The following is a 25,828-nucleotide window of genomic DNA, read 5'->3' on the forward strand; positions in this document are numbered from 1 at the left end:
CTTTCATGATGAAATACATTAAAATATGTATGTTATATTTTACAGAAGTCCTTAATTTCATTTAAAATAATGAATACTGTTAATAATTACACATGTGGGGGTGACACAGTGGCAGAGCAGTAGAACTGCTGTCTCGCAGGGAGTCGCGTCGCTGGTATTCCCTGCCTGGAGTTCATATGTTTTCCTGCTGGATTTCTACAGTAAGCGCCACTTTCCTTCCAAAGATATGCAGATTTGGTGACACTAAAATGATGCCAGTGTATGTGTGTGCTTGTATTCACCTTGCGATGAGCTGATGCCCCATCTAGAGATTGTTTCTGCCTCGTGCCCAGTACTTGCTTGAATGGACACACTGCTGGACTGATGGATTTAATCATTAACTCTTTTAGGGCTAATTTTTTTTTGTTTCTTTTCTCCCAGGGCTGAATATTTTTCCAAAAACTAACTTTTTTTTAAAAAAAAAACACAAAGCAATTGAAATCAACAAAAAATATTTACTTTTGACAAATGTTACTGTCTTGCATGTTGTATGAGCCTGCATACTCTATGATTTCACATACATATCACATACATTTTACACAGCAAAGTCCTGCAAAGCCTGATCTCGCTCAAAGCAGCCAATTTCAGTCATTGCCACATTGCACTGCTTACAATATGTGTTGCTTTGGTGCCTACTTTTCAATTGTCTGTTGCTGTACTTTCTCACATATATTGTTAGTGTGTACTGTAGAGAGACAAGTCACCCGTTTGCCATCGTGCCATGCCACTGCCACCAAGTTTTCTGAATAAAACTTTGCAGCAGCATGTACCTATCATCACGCGGCATAACCTGTCCAAAGCCACCAGGGGACAAAGCACGTTTGGACCAATGCTCTCTGAAGTTATATCAACAGTTCTGTCCCATCTCTATTTGTAATGCCACAGCGCGCTTCATCTCGTCTTTTGTTGTGGGTTTCCACTTTGAAAAATGAGAATGCGATGCAAGCGCAGCCCGCGATTCAAAAAATTTCTCTGCCTACCTGTTTGAATCATCTGACAGTAGCTGAAAAGCAGCATCAGGAGAGAGCAGCCTGAAGTAGTTCAGCAGCTGGTGATCTGTCGTGTCCAACAGCAAGCCATGCCGTCTTGTGAAGTCCGGTAGCCCACGGATCAATGTCTCTGTATTCCTCCCACGCGAACTTTGCCGTAGATGCATCGGCTGCACGAATTGTTCAGCTGGCAGCGGATCAGCTGGCGTGGCATCGGCTGGTGTCCGATCAGCTGATGCCGGCTTCTCACTCTCTTGTTCGATCTCCTGATCGCTGTCAATAAAATCCAATTCTGAAAAATCAGAGTCCGACTCCGCGATAATGCGCAAAACATGGTCTGCCGAGTGTTTTCTTTTCTGCACTCGCTTCGCTCCCTTGTGACATGTCGATGCCATCTTGCCATTGTTTACATTTCGCAACTCACGCACACGCAAGGATTAGTTGCCGAGTCAACGAGTCTAGCATTCCTCCAAGCACAGAGGGAATGCCTGCGACGTGACAGTGAGTTTTGTCGCCATTAACAGCTGATTGTCGCCCTCTATCCCTCTATGTCGACTTTTGTCGACATTCGCCCTCAACCCCTCCTGTCGACAAAAGTCGACATCTGCCCTAAAAGAGCTACACATCCTTTTCAGAGATATTGCGGTAAGGTGTCATCGGAATTTAGTGGGTGTTCCAGGCAATTCACAACACAGCGAAGCCGAACCTGATCTCACCATGATAATATCTCGCAATGCCACCCGGTGGATTCTTCCAGATTTACGTAAAGTACACGCACAAGTATAACCGGTAAAACACTTGCGTAGCAGGAGCGTCCGCTAGAGCATGCGTCGCATCTCGTGAAGCATAAACCTGGCCGGTGAAGTGTTCACGATTCAGCTGTTCAGCATGACTCGGCCCCTCACAGTCCAGGTCTCTCTTATCTCCGCCAACTGCAGTCCCCATGGCTTGCCAGCCAGTCTGCTTTGGAATTTCAGCTAGTGGCTTCCTCCATGAAGAAGTCTTGTATTCTCCAATAGAGTCATACAGTCATATGAAAAAGATTGGGACCCCCTCTCAGCCTACATAATAATCGACTCTCCTTTCAACAATAAAGATAACAGTGGTATGTCATTCATTTCCTAGGAGTACTGCGGTGTTTTCCGAACAAAGATTTTTAGTGAAGCAGTATTTAGTTGTATGAAATTAAATCAAATGTGGAAAAACTGGCTGTGCACAAATGTGGGTCCCCTTGTCATTGTGCTGATCTGAATGCCTGTCACTGCTCAATGCTGATTACTTGCAACACCAAATTGGTTGATGAGCTCGTTAAGCCTTGAACTTCATAGACCGGTGTGTCCCATCATGAGATATAAAGGGATTTAAGGTGGTCAATTACAAGTTGTGCTTCCTTCCCTTTGACTCTCCTCTGAAGAGTGACAGCATGGGATCCTCAAAGCAACTCTCAAAAGATCTGAAAACAAAGATTGTTGAGTCTCCTGGTTTAGGGGAAGGCTACAAAAAGCCATCTCAGAGGTTTAAACTGTAAGGAATGTCATCAGGAAATGGAAGGCCACAGGCACAGTTGCTGTTAAACCCAGCAGGTCTGGCAGGCCAAGAAAAATACAGGAGCGGCATATGAGCAGGATTGTGAGAATGGTGACAGACAACCCACAGATCACCTCCAAAGACCTGCAAGAACATCTCACTGCAGATGGTGTATCTGTACATTGTTCTACAATTCAGCACAATTTGCACAAAGAACATCTGAATGGCAGGGTGATGAGAAAGAAGCCCTTTCTGCACTCACACCACAAACAGAGTCGCTTGTTGTATGCCAATGCTCATTTAGATAAGCCAGATTCATTTTGGAACAAAGTGCTTTGGACTGATGAGACACAAATTGAGTTATTTGGTCATCATAAAGTGCTTTGCATGGTGGAAGAAGAACACCGCATTCCAAGAAAAACACCTGCTACCTACTGTCGAATTTGTTGGAGGTCCCATCATGCTGTGGGGGCTGTGTGGCTAGTTCAGGGACTGGGGCCCATGGTAAAGTCGAGGGTCGCATGAATTCAACACAGTTTCAACAAATTCTTCAGGATAATGTTCAAACATCAGTCACAAAGTTGAAGTTAAGCAGGGGTTGGATATTCCAACAAGACAATGACCCAAAACACAGTTGGAAATCTACAAAGGCATTCATGCAGAGGGAGAAGTACAATGTTCTGGAATGGCCGTCACAGTCCCCTGACTTGAATATCATCGAAAATCTATGGGATGATTTGAAGCAGGCTGTCCATGCTAGGCGTCCATCAAATTGAACTGAACTGGAGAGATTTTGTATGAAGAATGGTCAGAAATACCTCCATCCATAATCCAGACACTCATCAAAGGCTATAGGAGGACAGCATCTAGAGGGTGTTAGATTAGCAAAGGAGGCTGAACTAAGTATTGATGTCATATCTCTGTTGGGGTGCCCAAATTTATGCACCTGTCTAATTTTGTTATGATGCATATTTTCTGTTAATCCAATAAACTTAATGTCACTGCTGAAATACTACTGTGTCCATAAGGCATGTCAGATATTAAAAGGAAGTTGCTACTTTGAAAGCTCAGCCAATGAGAAACAAAAATCTAAAGAATTAAGAGGGGTTCCCAAACTTTTTCATGACTGTAAAAGTCCCCAAGCCACAACTGCAGTTGAAAGTTTCATGTTTTTAGACCACCTATATCCTGCCAGGTACAACATTATAAAGTTCGACATTGATTAAAATTATATACACTTTTGGTCAAAAGTTTTGGAATAGCTGTTTTCTTGAAATGCAGTTTGATGTGTTAATGTTTCATGAAATCAAGGAATAGAACAAATAAATAATGGCAAGTAAAAAAACTAAGTCAAGGAATCATTAAGTGTACAAATTTTTATTTTTATTCAAATATTTGATTAATCCAAGTAGCCTGCACCTTTTTCTAGTATAACAGCCAAACTTTGGATTCAAAATTCCAGTCACTCTCTGCAACTCCAGCAGAAGAACCCCAGACCAACACACTCTTCTATATAAACGTCTACGTGTGGAAGTGTGTGTGTCTCTGTCTGTTTGTCCGGCCCGGAAGTGCGAGGCTACAGCATGAAGCTGAAAGAAGGCGACTCTGTGAAAGAGAAACCGCCAAGGAATGACAAACTCGCTTAGCCGCAGATAGACAAGGGGGGCGAGGACATCTGCAAAACAAAACTGCCGACTCTGCGTTTCATTTTTGTCTTCTGACGATTTCAATAGTTTCTAGGAGATGGGGCGTCTTACAGCACGGGCTTACACAGCAAGTGTAATATCAAATCCAACGTCTGTCTGTATGTCTGTCCGCTTTTCACGAGGGAACTACTTAACGGATTTAGATCGGGGTTTTTTTTCTTTCTATAATTTGCTTGAACATTCCAGTTGATTTTGCAACTTTTCTCATCATATCATAGTTTGCCTGCGGTACTGATTTATGTCCACAAATCTAAGAGAGTGGCTGTGAGCCGAGAGCAGGAAGGCGGGGCCTTCCTCATTTACTCGCCAGCCTCCATTTGTTGGTCTACATCTTGCCAAGTGTTGGAGTGCACCTTACCTCTGCTTAGCTAGTCATACCGGTTTGCTCAACAGATATTATCATCTACAGATTGTTTTTTATTAGAGAGATTAGAGCTTCATGTGTTTTAGAGGGTAGCTGCTGATTGCCAGAGATATCACAGCCACTTGTTGTTGTTCCCACGCGGTGGACGCTCTCTCAACAGGCCTGAACACGATCAGATACAGTGCCAATGTTTGACGTTGGAGTATGCTTACCTTCCACTTGGCCAGAATTACATTTTATTTTTTTTGATTTTTAATGTTTGTCCTGTTTCACTACTACATGGGACAGCTAGTGTAAAATATTAAATGCAAAACCAAACTTGCATATATTTATTACCAAACCCATTTCATCCACTTTAGGGTTATTACTGGGCAACACCTGTCCTGGCATCAGGTGCAGGGTAGGAACCAAACCAGAATGGGGCACCAGTAACATCAGGGGTTCACACACACACACACACACACACACACACACATTCATTCTCCTTCACTGTGGCCAGTTCAGAGTTACTGATTTAAGAATGTGTGTGTCTTTTGAAGATGTATGCAGAAGAAAGACCCACTCGCGGATAGGGAACGTGCATAACCTGCACAGAAAACAACCGGAGTATGGGGTTTAAATCCGGACAGTAGTGCTAACTGCCATGCTACTCCAGACAGCACTTCATTGGGCTAAATGTGTGGAAGTTTTGGAGCAACTGGTTGTTCATTTGCCTTCTCCTTGTTTATGGTTTGTATGGTTTGTCTCTAATGGCTTGTTCTACCATCTGTAACGTTTGCTTTCTTCCCATTGAATAGACTCTGTTGCACTGGAGAAGAGAGCTAAAACACCGCAGTCCGGACAAACAAGACAATCAAAGGTAATTGAACTATTTGATCCAATTCAGAAGAAAGAAGGCCCAGTTAGGTTTTTTAATGGTGGGGGGGTTGGGGGTGCTTTTATTGTGTGGCAGTCACGCAACATATTGGAGCTGATGGGTGCTACCTTTGCAGACATAATCATAGTTCTGTTTCTGTTCCATGCCATTTTGGTATGGGGTTCCTTAAAGCAGTGCTAATGTTTGTGATGCATCATCTGTTGGATAACATAATAGACCAGCTGACCACATGGATACACAGGCACTTGTCCTTTTTGTTTGTTAAGGTGGATTGGAAATTCCAAAGATCCATTCATTCTTCTTCTCACACAGGTGGGCAGCCTGATTGTTGATGATTGTTGTTCTTTCAGGGTCCTCATCATCTCAGATGTGAATGGCGGCTTGCGAGCAGAAGCAACTGCTTTTCAAAAGACTAACGGCTCACTGGCTCCTCTGCTGTACACCCAGCAGCTCCTGCCACCTTCTGTCAAAGGGTCTTCTCTGCATGAAGCTGTGCACCAGGCTCTTCAAGGGCAGCCCACTTCCTGGCCAACCTGGGTGGTGAGTGATCAGCTGTCCCTCATTTGTTTGTTTACTGTATATAGCACTTCTGAAACTGGATGGCACAAAGTGCTTGAAATTGGTCAAAAAACAAATAAAAGTAGGTGATATAATATCAGAGGTGTTAAACAATGATTCAGTAACGTAAATGGATCTATTTGTATATGTATGTACAGTATATATGTGTGTGTGTGTGTGTATATACTGTATGTGTGTATGTATATACTGTATATACAGTATGTGTGTGTGTATATGTATATACTGTATATATGTATTTGTGTGTGTATATATATATATATATATATATATATATATATATATATATATATATATATATATATATATATATATATATATAATAGAAGCTCAAGCTTTATAACACACTGGTGAGGCCTCATCTGGAGTACTGGGTGTAGTTTTAGTCTCCAGACTACAAATAGGACATAACAGCACAAGAGAAGGTCCAGAGAAGAGCGACTGGGCTGATTCAGGGGCTACAGGGCATGAGTTATGAGGAAAGATTAAAAGAGCTGAGCCTTAAGGAGATGAAGAGGAGACCTGAGTGAACTGTTTATCATTATGAAGTGAATTAGTCCAGTGGATCAAGACTGTGACTTTAAAATGAGTTCATCAAGAACACGGGGACACAGGTGGAATCTTGTGAAGGGGAAATGTCACACAAACATTAGGAAGTTTTTCTTCACACAGAGAACTACAGACATGTGGAATAAGAGACCAAGTAGTGTGGTAGGCAGGAGGACTTCAGTGGAGTTTTGAAGGTACCTAGATGTAACTTTAGAAGTCCGTCATACCCCCCGTCCTTGCATAGCCCTCCGTTCAGAGTTGCTGTCCCCAGTGGCCACTTCCAACTCTTTCAAATGGAACACAAACTTGTTGAAAACACAGGTGTTGGTCTTCTCTCCCACTTCGGTCATGCAGCCTGTGACAAGGGTACATCAGCAGGGTTTGGAAGCGGCTGTGTTGTCAGATGATGAAGCAGGAATGTTGCCTTCTGCACTGGCAGGTGGCACAATTGGGATGCTAAGTGCTGTGCTGTCATACGGTACAACAGAAGTGTTCAAAGCTGGTCAGCTGTAGGAAAGCAGGTGAACCTCCTTGTGTGAAGATGCAGATGTTCCAGTCTCTCTTCTGTTTTCCTTTACTGAACTGGAGCTGCAAACCACATTCAAGGTCTGGATCTTAACTTTGAGACTCTCTTCCCTTCTCTGCTGGTTCACAACACTTCTATAATCCTTCATTGTCCATTTCCTGCTCATTGTTTAGCACCGTCCCTGCTTCTCACAACTCACTTGATGGTTGATGGCATCTAAATCTGCCACAGTTTACCCCAGCTCCATGAGTCTGAAACTCCACACACCTGGGCTAATGGACTTTAGCAGATGGTGGTGCTACAGAGGTGTCAGTCTTTCTCCATCCTCATTCTGAAACTTGGAGTGACATTTGCTGCAAATGGCCCTCCAGGTTACGGATCTGAGCCTCGTGACTCTCCAGCACCTCCGGCGAAGAGTCAAGGAGGTTTGTTTTAGGCCTTCAAAGCACTTGGTGCTCTAAGTTGGACTGTAGGTCATCCTCATTACCTTAATCCATGTAGTGTTGGAGCAAAGTGCCACAATGGATGGATTCTCTGTACTTTCTATGGCTCTTTGAGTTGGGTTGCCAACCTTAACTCTTTTAGGGCTAATTTTTTTTTTGTTTCTTTTCTCCCAGGGCTGAATATTTTTCCAAAAACTAACATTTTTTAAAAAAGAACACAAAACAATTGTTTAACATATCAAATCAACAAAAAATATTTACTTTTGACAAATGTTACTGTCTTGCATGTTGTATGAGCCTGAATTCTTTGTGTTGTTTTGGTGCCTATTTTTAAATTGTCTGTTGCTGCACTTTCTCACATATATTGTTAGTGTGTACTGTAGAGAGACAAGTCACCCATTTGCCATCGTGTCATGCCACTGCCACCAAGTTTTCTGCCTGCATGAAAACCGTATTGTCACCTCTTTTCATCTTCTGAAACTTTATGAACTTTATGTATGGCATTATAGCCTGGCTCACCCCATGGGATTTGCTTCTGTTTATTACAGAAGTGAATAAAACTTTGCAGCAGCACGTACCTAAGCCACCAGGGGACAAAACACGTTTGGACCAATGCTCCCTGAAGTTATATCACCAGTTCTGTCCCATCTCTATTTGTAATGCCACAGCGCGCTTCATCTCGTCTTTCGCTGTGGGTTTCCACTTTGAATAACGAGAATGCGATGCAAACGCAGCCCGCGACTCAAAAAAAATCTCTGCCTACCTGTTTGTCTCGTCTGACAGTAGCTGAAAAGCAGCATCAGGAGAGAGCAGCCTGAAGTACAGCAGCTGGTGATCTGTCGTGTCCAAAAGCAAGCCATGCCGTCTTGTAAACTCCGGTAGCCAGATCGGCTCTCAACGGATCAATGTATGTGTATTTATCCCATGCGAACCTTGCCGTAGATGCATCGGCTGTGCGAAGGCACTCAACTGGCAGCAGATCCGCTCGCAGATGCCTGCTTCTAACTCTCTTGCTCGATCTCCTGATCACTGCCAATAAAGTCCGATTCTGAAAAATCAAGAGTCCGACTCCGCGGTAATGCGCAAAACAACGTCTGCCAAGTGTTTTCTTTTCTGCACTTGCTTCGCTGCCTTTTCACATGTCGGTGCCATCTTGCCTTTGTTTACATTTCGCAACTCACGCACACGCAAGGTTTATTTGCCGAGTCAACGAGTCTAGCATTCCTCCAAGCACAGAGGGAATGCCTGTGACGTGACAGTGAGATTTGTCGCCATTAACAGCTGATTGTCGCCCTTTATCCCTGGATGTCGACTTTTGTCGACATTCACCTTCAACCCCTCCTGTCGACAAAAGTCGACATCCGCCCTAAAAGAGTTAAAAGGACTGCTTGCCTTTTGCCACACTGGTTGATAAAGCATGAGCGACTCTGCAGAGTTGGCATTTCTATAGGTGCTCCTGCCATTGATGCAATGCCAGCACATTCTTTTGGTGACCTATCCCTGGCCGATGTCACTTGTCCAACACTGTTGCAATATCAACCAATTGAAACCACCTGAATCGGCTAACTTTTATTTTCTATAATGCTACTGAATTTCAATTAAATCCATTGGAGCATTGTGGAGATTTTGGGGTATCTAGTTTTTTTTCTAAAATAAAGGTGGGGTTACCCATAAATATCTATAGATACAGATATCTATACATGTCCTTCCTTAATGGATGCCTACTTCTCTAGATGTACCATTCTGCTAAATGGGAAATGGCGTTTCAAGTAAGGGAGTGGGTCAGTGATACAATCAGCTCTGCATTTTGCAGATACTGTGACCACTGGGCAGCATAGTAGCACCCCAAACCTGCCATCCCCAGAAACTACACAACACAGTCTTTGGTTCAAACACAAGATCTTTATTTATTTATTTATTTTACCTCCACCGTACTCCAAATTCTCTTCTGCAATAATAACAATAGATCTCCTCATTCCTTCCACACTCCTCCCAACTCTGACAGCCCTTGCAGGAATCTCACCTTCACTTATGCCAGACCTTGGGAGTGTTTCCAGTGCCACAGTTTTTCACACTGGAAGTACTTCCAAGTCGGGCAGACGTCTATAAATAGAGGTCCTAATGATCCCCTGCAGTTCCCTCTGGTGGCACCCAAGAAGCCCAACAGGGCTGTCCCATGGGGACTACAATTCCCAGCATGCCCTGCGGATATTCCTATGAGTTTTCCACCAATGGGATGCTGCCATGGTGTGTACAGGGCAACAAGATAACTTTAAGCTAAAGCCTCATGTTCTTCCATTGTGGCTTTGTTTTCTGGATGGAAACCAATCTCTGGATGGGACCCCCTGTCCATTTGACCCAGCACCCGCAATATGTAAATGTATAAAATTGTTAAAGGTGCTGAAGAAATTAAAAAGCCACGATCCTCACGTACAGTATCTACGATCTCTATGTATTGTGGAAACCTGGGGTGCGTTCAGCCACCCCAACCCTGACACAGGCAGGCAGAGGTAACATTCAACACTCTTTATTCCGAGATGGGAAGTGATTTTTTTCCTTGTTCCCAAGAGTATAGCATAATAGAGCACCAAAATACACATCCATCCAGCCATTATCCAACCCGCTATATCCCAGCCACAGGGTCACGGGGGGTCTGCTGGAGCCAATCCCAGCCAACACAGGGCACAAGGCAAGAAACAAACCCCGGGCAGGGTGCCAGCCCACCGCAGGGCACACACACACCCACACACCAAGCACACACTAGGGACAATTTAGCATCGCCAATGCACCTAACCTGCAAGGGAGGAAACCCATGCAGACATGGGGAGAACATGCAAACTCAGTTCAAACCCAGGTCCCCAGGTCTCCCAACTGCGAGGCAGCAGTGCTACCCACTGCGCCACCGTGCTGCCCCCAAAATACACAGTCCAGCACAAAACCTTTTCTTTTTGTTCTTCTCCAACCTCCACTCCTCTCCTGGCAAGCTTCATCCACCTCCTCCCAACTCTGGCTCCCCCAATGGAGTGAGGGGGCTCCTTTTAAAGCAGACCCTGGCAGTGTTCCAGGTCCCTCATTAATTGGACCTAGAATTGCTCCCAGGTGCAGTGAAAGCCCCATGTGGGGCTCTGCAGCCCCCATGAAACCCAACAGGACTGTGCCAAACTCCAAGCTTGCCCTGCAGGAATCCATGGCACCACAGCCACCCAGGAGGACTGCCCTCTAGCTCCCCAGGGGAGATAGTGCCCTACCAATGCGCTCTCTCTCTCCCCTGGTCTTTCCATCCCAGCCAGGTAATGGCCATGGCCGCTCATCACAGTAGATAGAAGTAGGTCTCATGTAGCAGATAGGCAGGGAAGTGCATTCCTTTATCCATCTGAGGTGAGATTTGAGCGAAGCCTTCTCCAGGTTTTCATAAGCTGAACTTATCAGGCGCAAGTTCTTTAGTAATTCAGTTCTCCAGGTTTACCTTTCTTTGATGATGGACCCCAGGCAGGATGTCTTCCACCATACTGGAACCCCTTCTTGTTGCGAAGACCTCCACATTGTTGGGGTAGAGTCACATACTTGAGGTGACAACTGATGTCTTTTTAAGACTGCTGCCTTGCCAACTTGGAGTCTGCCCAGCTTTCTCTTCATCTTGAAAGTGGTGAGGTGGTCATTCACATCCCTAAGAGTGTGTACCAAAGGGTAAGTAGCTGGTTAAACGTAGGCCTCAAACTGCCACAGGCTCCTCTCGAGTGATGTTAGGGACTTCAACCAGTTTGATTTGTCCGTTATTAATCTTAGGCCTTCAATTCCAACCTCCTTTTTTCTTTCTAGGTTGGCGGGCCCGGTGTGGGCCACATGGCCTCTCAGGTGGCCGACCTGCAGCGTCTCTTTGCTGTCCTCTCATTTACGTTACCTGGTCCCCACTTTATCTACTATGGCGATGAGATTGGTCTGGCAGAACTTCAGGTAAGCTGCAGATAGAAACAGAGGCGGCATTGCTTCCATAGTGCAGTGCAGAGAGGTTTAAGACATGTTGACGAGATGGTGAAGTGAAGCTTAATGGCGGTGAATGTGGATGTTGTCGAAGGGAAATGTGATGAGCATAGGCTGTTCAGCTTGATGGGCTGTAAAGCAGGGTGGGCAAAGTCATTCCTGGAGGGCTGCAGGTTTTTGTTCCAACCCAACTGCTTAATAAGAAGCTCTTAATGCTCAAGTGACACTTCTGCTTCATTTTAATTGTCTCGCTTGCTAAGATTTTGAACCCTTATTGCTTATTTTAGTCCTAATTAGAAATAAGATACAAATAACAAGAGACCAGCATTTCTCCATTTAGTTTACCATTTACACCTGTGTGTGTATTTATCATGCACTATTGGGTTTAATTAAATACTTGGAAGGATAGTGAAGGGAAAAATGTGAAGGACTGAGAATTACTCCTCCATTTTAGCCTTCAAATCATTTGGATGATATCCTTAGAAAGGGTTTTTGTGTTTGCAAACTTTGCTACTCCAGCATTTTTAGATTATTTTTATTTTTACGTTTCTATGGCAGGGGTCCCCAACTCTGGTCCTGGAGGGCTCCAGTGGCTGCAAGTTTTCATTCTAACTCTTTTACTTAATTAGTGACCTGTTTTTAATGGAAGATTTGTTCCCCAGTATTTCTTCACTATTTCTCTGAATTGCTTCATTTCTTTCAATGCGCGGGTTGTTCACTGAATGCTAGCAACTGACACTCGTGGGCAGTCGTGGCTTTGTCTCAAGAGGGGTAAACAAGGGTAGCGCGTGGTGTTCTAGCACGCAAGTCATATTCCAAAAAAAGGTCGTATACCAAGCAAAATTTTTCACGTCCAAACAGGACGTATACCAAGTTGGACTTATTCTAAGCGAATGTATATCGAAAAGCAACAAATGGGCTTCATGGCAATAACTCCTGGGAAAATTAGAATTAAGGTCAAAGCTGTCTTATCTTATCTTAAAGTAAGACTACAAAATGACAACAAGTTCAGAAGCAATGTCTCCATTACCAAACAGTTAACTTTGTGAGCTGGAATGTTAAAGGTCTCAATCATGAATTAAAGCGAAAATATTCTCTCATCTAACAGGTCTAAAGGCTAAAATAGTATTTTTACAGGAGACCCACTTATTAAGCAAGGATCAGTTTCGGGTGCACAGAGACTGGACTGGCCAAATATTCCTTTCCAGCTTTACAAAGAAAACCTAGAGGTGTGGGAATTCTTATACCTAGAACAGTCTCATTTGTAGTTTCTGATGCAGTATCTGATCCATCCATTATCCAACCCGCTATATCCTAACTTCAGGGTCACGGGGGTCTGCTGGAGCCAATCCCAGCCAACACAGGGTGCAAGGCAGGAAACAAATGCCGGGCAGGGTGCCAGCCCACCACAGGTATCTGCTCCTGAAGGGAGATATGTGATCGTCTTGCGCAATTTATTTAACCATAAAGTGATCTTGATAAATGTCTACACACCCAATCTGGATGATTGGGACTTCATCCAAAATGTATTTGCCTCCATTCCCAATGTGAACACTAAAATTATAAAGGCTGGGGACTTTTAATTGTGATTTAAATCCAGACCTAGATAGGTTGTCTGCCACACGGGCGATGGCATCTAACACTGCAAAGTCAATAACTGATCATAACTTATCAGACCCCTGGAGATTTCTAAACCCAAACTCGGGAGCATATTCCTTCTACTCACCAGTGCATCACTGCTACTCCAGAAATTAAAGTTTAATTCTGTTGGCTTAGCGCTCTTTCTCAGCGGTGGGAGTTGATTTCTTTCTAACCTAGTTTTGTAAAAACTTGACTTGCTTGTATGGAAAGTTATTTGATATTAATAACTTCAATAAAATTAAAATGTTTTGGTTACCTGAGCAGATCAACATTTCTTTATTTTCTGATGTATTGTATGAGGGACACAGTTTGCTGGCCCTGTTTTGACTCTTTTTGTATCTCATTATTGTTTGGCTGCTAATTAAGGAAAAAGAAACAAGGGGTCGGAGTCTTCAAGAGCAAGACAATCAAAACAAATTCAAAAGAAGTTAATTAGCAGCAAAAACAGGTCACTTATTAAGAAGCGAGTTAGAATGAAAACCTGCAGCCACTGGGGCCCTCCAGGACCGGAGTTGGGGACCCCTGTTCTGTGATAAACTGAAGAACAATTATAAACTTATGAAATATTTAGAAGTCTGGCTCACTGAATGTGTGGGAATTTAAATCTTGTTTGGGAGCCTTTAGCCAGGAGCCCATCTGCAAGGATGTGATGTCGATCAATCAAACGTAACTGAGCTCCTTCAACTGGAACTTCAGTAGACAAAGGTTTGGGGTACAACCCACCCCCCAGTACACTCTGAACAGATGAAATAAATATAGCAATTTGAACTTGAGTTCAAGACAGAAATAAAGTAATAGGCACAAGATGGCGTCTTTATAAGTGTTTCAGAAGAAGTGATGTCATTGAGGGCCTGGAACAGAAAGTGATGTTGATAGGCTCCGGCCGGGTTTCCCCTCAGGTGGTCTGCAGGAGAAAGAAAGGGTTAGTATACACTGCCACCCCCTGGTTCAGCATGACATTACCATCTTTCGAGCCCCCTGGTTGCCGCTGATTCACACGTGTGTGACATGTGCAAAAGTATTCATTCCCCTAGTAAGTCTTATGTTCTGCATTACCAAAGATTTATCCATTCAGTATTTTTAATGTGATCTCTTATGCTGTAACAATATATTTCCAAAGTCCAACTGAACCTTTTTTGTAGATGTAGACAATGCAATCTATTTTTGTACAGCCCAAAATCACACAAGTAATACTGTAATGGGCTTTAACGGTCCCAGTCTTTTGACAGCCCCTCAGCCTTGACTCTCTAAGATGATGAGAAAACCCACCCCTCGCCCCCCCCCCCCCAAAAAAAAAACCCTTGTAGGGGAAGAAAAAAATGGAAGAAATCTCGGGAAAGGCAATGCGAAGAGAGACCCCTTTCCAGGTAGGTTGGGCGTGCAGTAGGTGTCAAAAAAAAAATACAACGTACAGAACACAAGTCATCCTCAATACAATAGTACAATAGTAATATTAGAAGTATAGAGCAAAATGCAAGAGTAGATGATATCACATAATAGGATTCTTGGAGACCTCAGTCATCAAGCTGCCTCCCCCTACAGTCCATTCCACTGCTGAGTCAGGGGTGGGCTCGCCAGTATGATGAAAGGACCCTGTTACCCGACAATTCCAGTACTCATCCATCAGAGATGACTTTTCTTTAGGCAGGCAGACAACTTGGCAGTGGCACCAAGTGCCACATTTGAGTACCGAGATGCTATTTAATTGAAGAAGAAAAATGATAGGCCAAAATTCACCCATTACAGTTCTGTAGGCCCTGGGTACATCCATAGGCTAGAACCGGATCAAGCAGTACGTTCCAAAATATTTTAAAGAAGTGTTTGCAAATGGAATGTCATTGAGGTTTTGGGGTCGGGCCAAATTGTGAAGGTGGTGAAGTTCAATTAATTAAAAGGCCCAATTCCCTGAAGTGAAAATAAGAGAGGCTTGCTTTGGCCGAGGTTTCTTTTCCTCAGAACCTTTTCTTCACGTCTTGTCTGTTGTCCAGAAGTGACCTAACTAATAAATGTCCTTGGCTTTCATGCAGAGCGGGTCTCCCACCAATACACCCAGCATGAAGTGGAAGGCCCATCAGAAGTCGGGTGCCACGGGGTCCTCCACAGGAGTCTCTTCCAAAGGTGACCTGGATTCAGTTGAGGTGAGTCCAAGGTCAGGGTTTTGGTGGGATTGACTGAGTCCTATTTAACAGGAGATCCTTTAAAAGTTTGAAAACAAAAGGAGAGGAAGATGGGGGGCCATGATGTGGCTTTAGTGTTGCCACCAGTTGTCATGTCACCTGTTTTAAATGCTCCAGGCATGGCAAAGCAGAAGGGGAAGGTAAAGCCGAGTCTGGTGATATGCAGGATGGACAAGGGCAGGTGTTGGATATTTGAGGCATCTACGTTTACTTGTATTCACTTTTGGCTTATAAAAGAGGTCAACTTAATTGAATAAATGTCTGTCTCTGGACTGTTTTGAAACAAGTGCTACAGGACAATTGGGTAAACTCGGACATGTGCAGGTGGATGAGCTTGGAATGTCATGGATAATGGACTGTCTGTCAGGCAGACCAGAGGTGGGGAGACTGTGTGAGTGATGCTGGAACACCACAAGGAACGGGCCTCTCTGCTCATGTCTTCACTCTGTACACCTCTTACTAGAAATACTACAGCAGGTCACGTCACTTGTAGTTCTACAGCATTGCAGCTTGACGCAGTCACATGACTGGAGTCCCAGCCCACTCCTTTCTGATTGGCTGTGTGATATGAGCCCTGACCAGGGTCAGTGCGCCATAAAGCACATTTGCTTCCTGCCTTGCACGCAGTGCTACCGTGATAATCGCTGGCTCCCAGTGACCCTAAACTGGGCAGATTACATTTACGACTTAGCCCATGCAGGATTAAATGTATAAAAAATATTCAATGTATGTTCGGTTTTTCAGATGGTTGTGCACGACAACCCCTTCCTCACCAGCTATTGTGCCTAGTTTGTGTGCTTACAACAGTGGCAGCTGCTGTTGTAAAATAACGCAGTGATCCCCCCCCCTCCTGCCCAAATTACTGTTTATCTGCTCATTGACATCCCTGTCTGTTTCTTGAAGTTCTTCAAGATGTGTGGCCTGCTCCATAGAGAATCCAGAATTGTCGTCCTTGACTCCCTCTGATGTGCACACTCACGACGCTGACGTCACCTTGGACCTCATGTATAACACTGTGCGTAGAATTCACACTATAACATGGAGTACGGACAAAAGCGTAAATGTGGTTACGCACAAAAAAATCCAGATGCATAAATCTGTGTGTACGCCAACTTCCACGTTCTTCTGCTCCATAAATCCCAGTCAGCGTGAAAACTAACACGCATGCATGCGCCTGCTGTCCTGCCACGACTCCTCCCAGAATCACGCCTCTTTGAATATGCAAATCAATATAAATAGCCCTTAAGCTCAGCCTTCTGTGAAAAGACAATGGCAAAAGCACGGGGGAAAATAGAAGAATTTCAGCGAATACCAAGTGGAGGCAAAGAAAAACGTACTATTTGTTGGTTTAAACAGTGATATAATCAACAAAAGGAAGTTGATCGAGTGACATAGCGTGTCGGAGAAACTCGAAAGCTCAAGTTCACAAAGTCGCACAGTGCCCGAAATAAAAAAGAAGTTGTTAGATATCAAAGTCGCAGTGAAAAGGCGAGACGTAGCCCACCGTCCGAGTGTCACATGAAAGCTTATTAGGGTACAGAGAAAAAAAAAATAGGCACACAGTGGGGGGAAAAAAGCACAAAATGTCAACTTTAATCTCGAAATTTCCACTTCAATCACGTAGTTTATTTTACCATTAAAGTAAAACATCATAAACTTCATCTTAAAATCGTTTAATTTACTAGTTTCTCAAATCCCATCGTAACTAAAGTAGCATGTTAAATGCTTTGTTTTGTATGTGTTCTTCTATGTGCTCTGTGTGTGAATCACTACGTGCTTCTTAAATGGGCTTTCTCTGCCTCTGACATGACACAGAATCCATTACATTCGTGATATTACAACTCTCTGAATAATTAAAATACTGAGATGTATACTTGATATCATTTTCATGATGATAAGAGTTAAAGCATGTTATTAAACATGGGAACATGGTGGCGCAGTGATTGTTCATATCTCACACAAGAGGCTTGCTGCGCCGTGCACGACCTTTGATGAAATAATTTATCGCAGCAGTACTGTCTCTTTCAAACGTACTAACCTCCAATTCCTGTCCTTACTTTTTTTTCTCCAAATACCCAATCGCCACACAATCAGCTATGTAATAGACGTTAAGCCATCTGTAAGCTTAGATCGCTGATTCTTCGAAACTTTTAAGGAACATTGAAATATCTTCGTAGTACATGTTTGATTATTCTATCCATCTATCCTTCCAGTGTTGCCAGTCCCAGCAAGAATACAACACGAGGCAGGAACAGTCCCTGAACTAGCTAGCGCTGCGACACCATGTCCTCACATGTTTAATTATTAACAATATAGATTATTTAAATGATGTTAACATTTTATCTGTATAATAAACATATTTTGCTGCATTTCATCTTAAAAAATATCGTCATCATATGTAAATACACGCTTTATAAAGTGGCTCAGGTTATGCAATATTATAACTGTATCGCAAGTTTGCAGTGAGATGATTGTACTCATAAGTACAAACAGTTCTACAAGGAACACTTGATGGACTGATTGAGTGCGTTTATAGTTCTTGGGATGAAACTGTTTCTGAACCGCGAGGTCCATACAGGAAAGGCTGTGAAGCGTTTGTCGTATGAGAGCAGTTCAAATAGACAGCATGGCTGAGGCAGTGTGTGCTTAATGCTGTATACCAATAATTCTCTGCTGTAGAGCTGTGATTCCCCACTCAGATACAGTGATTTAAATACTCCGAGTGGTGCAGTGAGAGTAATATGGAAAAAGATGATCCACTGTGGCAACACCTAAACGGGAGCAGCTGAAAGAAGAAGGTGCAGTGAGAGTAACAATGCTAAAGCAGCTATGGTATTTGGAATACTTTGGCTATTCCCTGGACCATTATATTGTTACAGGTTAATTACAATCAGATGCATTAAACTAATAAACAATATGCAGTTAGTTTCATTGTATACAATAAAGCCGCATCAGGGATGTGGATATAAAAAGAGAGGGTAACCACACAGGAACAGTAGCACTGCTTTGACACTGGGTACCGCCAGTTTGCAAAACGGGGTTGGAGCTACCGTGGAAATGTGTGTGGCTTTATGCAAAGTTTAGGTTTTATACATTGCGATTTGATCGTGGAAATTTTCGTACGTAACATTTTTATGCGTACACACCGTTTATACATGAGGCCCCTGCTCTTCAGCACTGTGACTTCCAGGATTAGAAGCCCTAAAGTCATAGAAGGTAATTCTGGAGACTCAAAAGTCACCTCACAACCTTCAAAATGGTGAAATGGTGTCCATCGCATTTTCCCAAGCAAAACACATCCTTCAAAACACTGGTCAAATGCTTAAAAAATGCTCAGGAAAGCACCTGCAATTGCAAAAAAAAAAAGTTATGGAAAATGGCTGTCAAAAGCTTGAAAAAACTAAACGGATGCTGAATATTTACAACACCCAAATGTGAGTTAGCCCAAAAACTTTCTAACACTGAGATGTGTGTTAACGTGCTGCTGCTTTAGCCATCCACAGTTGATTCCACACAAGTGAGTTCTCATCCATGTTTCTCAAACTATGGGCTGCAACCCACTTCAGGTCTCGCGATGTCTCTACAAGGGTCACGCCATGCAGTGGATTACAACAGTGCAGTCGTGGCCAAAAGTTTGGAGAATGACCCAAGTGTTGGTTTTCACACAGTTTGCTGCTTCAGTGTTTTTAGATCTTCTTGTCAGATGTTTCTATGGTCTACTGAAGTATAATTACAAAACATTTCAGAAGTTTCAAAGGCTTTTATTGACAATAACCTGAAGTTTATGCGCAGAGTCAAGATTTGCAGTGTCGTCCCTTCTTTCTTTTTCAAGACCTCTGCAATTCACCCTGGCAGGCTGTCTGTCAATCAACTTCTGGGCCCTATCCTGACTGATGGCAGCCACCCATTCATGCAGAATCAACACTTGGCATTTGTCAGAATTGGTGGGTTTTTGTTTGTCCACCCACCTCTTGAAGATTTACAAGTTCTCAATGGGATTAAGGTCTGGGGAGTTTCCTGACCATGGACTCAAAATTTCAATGTTTTGTTCCCCGATCACTTTTGCCTTATAGCCTGATGCTGGATTGTTCACCAAACTGTTCTTGGATGGTTGGGAGAAGTTGCTCTCCGAGGATGTTTTGGTCCCATGCTGTGTTCTTAGGCACAATTGTGAGTGCGCCCACTCCCTTGGCTGAGAAGCCACCCCCCCCCCCCACCACACATGAATGGTCTCAGGATGCTTTACTGTTGGCATGACACAGGACTGATGGTAGCGCCGCTCACCTTTTCTTTTTTCCAGATGCCCCAAACAATCGGAGGAGATTCATCAGAAGAAATGACTTGACCTCAGCAGTCCCTTTTGCAGAATATTGGACTGTCCCTGATATTTTTCTTGGCGGCTTTGCTGCCCTTCTTGACACCCACTAGGCCATCCTCCAAAAGTCTTCACCTGCCTGCTGCCATTCCTGAGCAAGCTCTGCACTGGTGGTGCCCCCCGATCCTGAGCCATGAATAAAGAATGGGGCCCAAACATTGTACAAGAGCCACTTCTCCAAACCATCCAAGAACAGTTTGGTGACCCACAATGCCTTTACCAGCCTGCTGGAGTAACAGGGCCGTAAGGCAATAGTGAGAACTAAGTGGCTCGGGGAACAAAACATTGCTGGCCAGTAAACTCCCTTGACCTCATCCCATTGAGAACTTGTGGTCAATCCTCAAACAAAAACCCACAAATTCTGACAAATGGCAAGCATTGATTATGCAAGAATGGGCGGTTGCCATCAGTCAGGATTTGGCCCAGAAGCTGATTGGCAGACAGCATGCCAGTGTGAATTGCAGAGGTTCAAACCTGCATGATAAACGACAAGTCTCTCTGCCGTGCCGTTTGATTGTCAGTCACCATTTTAATGCAGTTGTGTTTCTCCTTGTGTGTCGGAGTCCTGCTAAGTTTGAAAGTTAAGCAACTTGTCAATTTTGAAATTTTTAGTAAAATTGAACAGAACGCCAACAGAATCTTTTCAAATGCTTACTGAGGTTAACGAAGAAGACTGCATGTCTCGTGTACATGTTTTTTTTTCTTAAAAGTTGGCGCTTAAAGGAACACATTTTGAGTCGATGGTTACAGTAAAGAAGAAAACGTCGAACGTCTTGAAATAGCTTGCAAAAACTGATCTGCTCCACGCCTTCGACCAGTGGAAACCAAGACTGCACCGATGCATAATTGCAAATGGGGAGCATATTGAAGGGGACAAGCATTAGAATTGTTATACAAATAAAAGGGAGTTATTGTGTCAGTCTTGTTATTTAATAGACAGATCTCTTAAGACATGCAGGTCAGGTGGACTGGCAACACTAAATTGGCCCTGTTGGTTTTTGTGTGTGTGTGTGTGTGTGTAAATATGTGCACAGTATATGTATGTGTTTATGTATGTATATGCCAATAGGGACTCTGCTCTGTTGGGCCCTTGAGCAAAGCCCTTAACCTGCAATTGCTGAGCGCTATATACAGTGCATCCGGAAAGTATTCACAGTGCATCACTTTCTCCACATTTTGTTATGTTACAGCCTTATTCCAAAATGGATTAAATTCATTTTTTTTCTCAGAATTCTACACACAACACCCCATAATGACAACGTGAAAAAAGTTTACTTGAGATTTTTGCAAATTTATTAAAAATGTACAATTTTTTTTATAAGTATTCACAGCCTTTGGCTCAAAATTGAGCTCAGGTGCATCCTGTTTCCCCTCAACATCCTTGAGATGTTTCTGCAGCTTCATTGGAGTCCACCTGTGGTAAATTCAGTTGACTGGACATGATTTGGAAAGGCACACACCTGTCTATATGAGGTCCCACAGTTGACAGTTCATGTCAGAGCACAAACCAAGCATGAAGTCAAAGGAATTGTCTGTAGACCTCCGAGACAGGATTGTCTCGAGGCACAAATCTGGGGAAGGTTACAGAAAAATTTCTGTTGCTTTGAAGGTCCCAATGAGCACAGTGGCCTCCATCATCACCCATAAGTGGAAGAAGTTCGAAACCACCAGGACTCTTCTTAGAGCTGGCCAGCCATCTAAACTGAGCGATCGGGGGAGAAGGGCCTTAGTCAGGGAGGTGACCAAAAACCCGATGGTCACTCTGTCAGAGCTCCAGAGGTCCTCTGTGGAGAGAGGAGAACCTTCCAGAAGGACAACCATCTCTGCAGCAATCCACCAATCAGGCCTGTAGGGTAGAGTGGCCAGATGGAAGCCACTCCTTAGTAAAAGGCACATGGCAGCCCACCTGGAGTTTGCCAAAAGGCACCTGAAGGACTCTCGGACAATGAGAAAGAAAATTCTCTGGTCTGATGAGACAAAGATTGAACTCTTTGGCGTGAATGCCAGGCGTCACATTTGGGGGAAACCTGGCACCATCCCTACAGTGAAGCATGGTGGTGGCTGCATCATGCTGTGGAGATGTTTTTCAGCGGCAGGACTGGGAGACTAGTCAGGATAAAGGGAAAGATGACTGCAGCAATGTACAGAGACATCCTGGATGAAAACCTGCTCCAGAGCGCTCTTGACCTCAGACTGGGGCGACGGTTCATCTTTCAGCAGGACAACAACCCTAAGCACACAGCCAAGATATCAAAGGAGTGGCTTCAGGACAACTCTGTGAATGTCCTTGAGTGGCCCAGCCAGAGCCCAGACTTGAATCAGATTGAACATCTCTGGAGAGATCTTAAAATGGCTGTGCACCGATGCTTCCCATCCAACCTGATGGAGCTTGAGAGGTGCTGCAAAGAGGAATGGGCGAAACTGGCCAAGGATAGGTGTGCCAAGCTTGGGGCATCATATTCAAAAAGTCTTGAGGCTGTAATTGCTGCCAAAGGTGCATCAACAAAGTATTGAGCAAAGGCTGTGAATACTTATGGACATGGGATTTCTCAGTTTTTGTTTTTTAATAAATTTGCAAAAACCTCAAACTTTTTTCATGTTGTCATTATGGGGTGTTGTGTGTAGAATTCTGAGGAAAAAAATGATTTTAATCCATTTTGGAATAAGGCTGTAACATAACAAAATGTGGAAAAAGTGATGCGCTGTGAATACTTTCTTGATGCACTGTGTATGTATGTATGTATGTATATGCCAGTAGGGACTCTGCTCTGTTGGGTCCTTGGGCAAAGCCCTTAACCTGCAATTGCTGAGTGCTATATATATATATATATATATATATATATATATAAAATATAAATGAGGGTGTGTAAACATTTTTCCCCTCCATTCTCTGGACTTTTTCATTTCTTTTCTTTTCTGTTAAAGGCTCAGCTGCACATAAGAAATTCCACCCTCCATCTCTTCCAGTCACTGGCATCGCTTCGTCTGAGAGAGGTGGCTCTGCGGTCCTCTGAATTCTCACTGATCCCCACCAATGCCACCACTGTCCTGGCCTTCTCACGTTCCTGGCGGTGCAGCCGCTTCCTTGTGGTGCTCAACTTTGGAGAGTCGCTGACGACTGAACTGCCCGTAGGTCCCAACTCGCGGGGGGCTGTTGTGCTCAGCTCTTACATGAACCGCCGGGACTCTGTGTTTCCATCAACGCTCTTCCTGGCGGCCCGTGAAGCTCTGGTCATCAAGCTGGCGGCTAATGAACAGGCCTGATTGTTCACTTTCTTTCTTGTGTGGTGTCCCACAATTGGGGAACCACACTTCACCCAACTCTTTCATATTTTTGAGAGCTTAAACATTTAAAAAAAGTAACTAAATAAAAAAAAAAAATCACTTTTTAGCTTAAATGTAAGGCATAATGGAGCTGGCCGGGATTTTTTTGTTCCTCTTTGTCTTGTTTGTAAATTTGCGTTTAGGCTTTGGCTTGATTAAAAGTGCTTAAAATCAAGTCGGTCCCCTCAGGCCAGTTAACGAGGGACCACTGGCTTTCTTTTGCTTCTTTCTGCTGTTTCTGTTATAACTGCATGTGCCGTGAGGTGTGTATGTGTGTGTGTTTTTTAAAAGGGTGCTTTTTGTAAGGAATTTTTACTGTTGCTTTAACTTGTGACACAGCACCCTTAACACAACTAGCGGAAATAATTAAGTGTACATATGTATGTATATATTGTGGATGTTTTGAATGTAATACAGCAGCCTTTGAAGTTTTATTTTCTTGTGTTTTGCAATGACAAAATAAAAACAAACATTTTGTATTTTCTGCTTAAAAGATGCCCTTTTGCTTTTCTGAAATTAGAGTCGTGTTTACAAGGCCTTGATGTTGTGGTCCCTCGAGGCTGGACAGCCAGTACCATAATATGTGGATCTGGAAGGGAAAATTTGACAACGGCAAAGGTGCAATCCACCAACCAATCCACCCTCTATGTCAGGGGTTGCCAAGTTTGGTCCTGGAGGACCATCGTAGCTACAGGTTTTTATTCTAACCCCTTTTTTAATGAGTGTCCTGTTTGTGCTGCTAATTAACTTCTTGTGAATTTATTTTAGTTTAATTGCTTTTTTAAGATTTGCTCCCCTGAATTTCTTTATCGTTCCTCTGAGTTGCTTCATTTCGTTCCTCAAATGGCACCCAAATAGAAATGAAATGTGAAGTGAGGGAGCCGACAGAAGACCAGCTAAGTCAGGGCCTCAAACTCCAACCAATTTCACTCCAACCATCTGCTTAATGAGGTGCCGATTCTTGACGTTGATTAAACTCGTTCTTTAATTCCGTGGCTTTGTTGCTGCTCTTGTGGTGCATTAGCAGACATTTCCAAAATTGTTAATTTTTCTCTTTTCTGATCAAATGTTTTGTGGACCTGAGCAGATCGACATTCCTGAGACTTTCATCTTTCTTTATTTTCAGATATTGTATGATGGACACCAGTTGTTTTGGCTCATTTTGTAGCTCATTATTGTTTGGCTGCTAATTAAGGAAAAAGAAACAAGGGGTCTGAGTCTTCAAGAACAAATCAATTAAAATTAGTTCAAGAATCGGCACCTCATTAAGCAGATGGTTGGAGTGAAATTGGTTGGAGTTTGAGGCCCTGACTTAGCTGGTCTTCTGTCGGATCCCTCACTTCACATTTCATTTCTGTTTGGGTGCCATTCAAGGAACGAAATGAAGCAACTCAGAGGAACGATAAAGAAATTCAGGGGAGTAAATCTTAAAAAAGCAATTAAACTAAAATAAATTCACAAGAAGTTTAATTAGCAGAAAAAACAGGTCACTCATTAAGAAAAGGGTTAGAATGAAAACCTGCAGCCATGGTGGTCCTCCAGGATCGGAGTTGATGACCCCTGCTCTATCACATGATAAAGATCTTTGACCAAATAATCAATCAACACCATCTCCAAATAGTTAACGTTGCTCCGAATCAATGTGGATACGTCCAGGGGTCTGGTCCATGCTATCCACCTACCGAAAGACACTTACAGGAAGAAGAAAAAGGTGATTCATCATGGACTTCCTCGACTTGAAGAAAACTTTTGACAAGGTCCTCCGCACCCTCACATGGTGAACTCTTCAACTCCATGGCATGCCAGAAGCCAACATGTGGTGGAATTGACGACCATATGGTAACCCCACCACTGTGAAGCGATGTGTCCATTCATCAAGCTGGGGGCTTTATAGAACATTACTGTAATGTGAGTGCTCTGGTGAAATGCACAGTTAAGCAGTTCGGGAGAAAAATGGCTGTTTGGGCAACCCACCGAAGTCAAAATATTATGGTTGGCATAACATTGTATGGAAAGAAGGCCTTATAAGTGAACAGATGGGTGTGTGACAAAGGTTAGGTCAGTGTGCAGGCTAGTTTTTCATGTGCTCTCTGCTTTTATCAGAGTCGGAGTACAATAAGGATTGGATTACTCAATTCTTGTGCATGGACATGGTGACAGCAGATGTACAAACTGGGATCTAAATGCTGATGATGTCCTACTAACAGGCCAGGCCCTTGAACTTCTCATGCAAAAACTGAAGTCATGGCTTGAGGAAAACTGATTCTGCCTTAACATCAGCGAGAAGGAATACTTGGAATGCAGCAAAGAAAAGGAAGGCCGTATAGACAGCAATAGTCAAGAACTTGCCAAAGCCACAGCGTTCAAGTATATGCTCTGCTGTGGATGTGACCTTTGATCCCTGAGTGTAAGTAAATGCTGTCTGGCAAAAATGGCACCAGGTCACTTGAATCTTGTGCGACCGTAAGATGCCTATATACCTCAAACCAAAAGATCAATAAAAGCATAGTTTTTCCCTTCACACTGTAGGGTAAGAAGTGCTGGCTGGCATTAACCAAACACCAAAAGGGGCTCCACATCATGGGGCTGTGAATGCTCTGCTGGACACTGGGCCTGACTCATCTTGACCATGTGAGGAGTCGCGATGTATGCAAAATTGGAGAGTTTTTCATACCGAGAAAGAGAGAAGACGACTGCTTTATTATTTTATGCTGTTTTGTGACTGTGTGTGGTG

The 25,828-nt window shown here is 43.4% G+C and overlaps 1 protein-coding gene across 2 annotated transcripts in view; it reads left to right on the forward strand.

The window, feature by feature from the left end:
- si:dkey-202g17.3 (neutral and basic amino acid transport protein rBAT) overlaps positions 1 to 23,534 on the forward strand; it is a 65,902-nt gene extending 42,368 nt beyond the window's left edge. For both annotated transcript variants that reach the window (XM_028795716.2, XM_028795706.2), the window contains exons 6-10: positions 5,423 to 5,484; positions 5,853 to 6,042; positions 11,416 to 11,550; positions 15,246 to 15,356; positions 22,696 to 23,534. In XM_028795716.2, coding sequence (XP_028651549.1) covers positions 5,423 to 5,484; positions 5,853 to 6,042; positions 11,416 to 11,550; positions 15,246 to 15,356; positions 22,696 to 23,034 — 837 coding nt within the window. In that variant the 3' untranslated portion in view covers positions 23,035 to 23,534. The remainder of the gene's footprint in view (positions 1 to 5,422; positions 5,485 to 5,852; positions 6,043 to 11,415; positions 11,551 to 15,245; positions 15,357 to 22,695) is intronic.
- The last annotated feature ends 2,294 nt before the right edge of the window (positions 23,535 to 25,828 follow it).

This window comes from Erpetoichthys calabaricus, chromosome 1, assembly GCF_900747795.2.
Source record: "Erpetoichthys calabaricus chromosome 1, fErpCal1.3, whole genome shotgun sequence".
Lineage (NCBI taxonomy): Eukaryota > Metazoa > Chordata > Cladistia > Polypteriformes > Polypteridae > Erpetoichthys > Erpetoichthys calabaricus.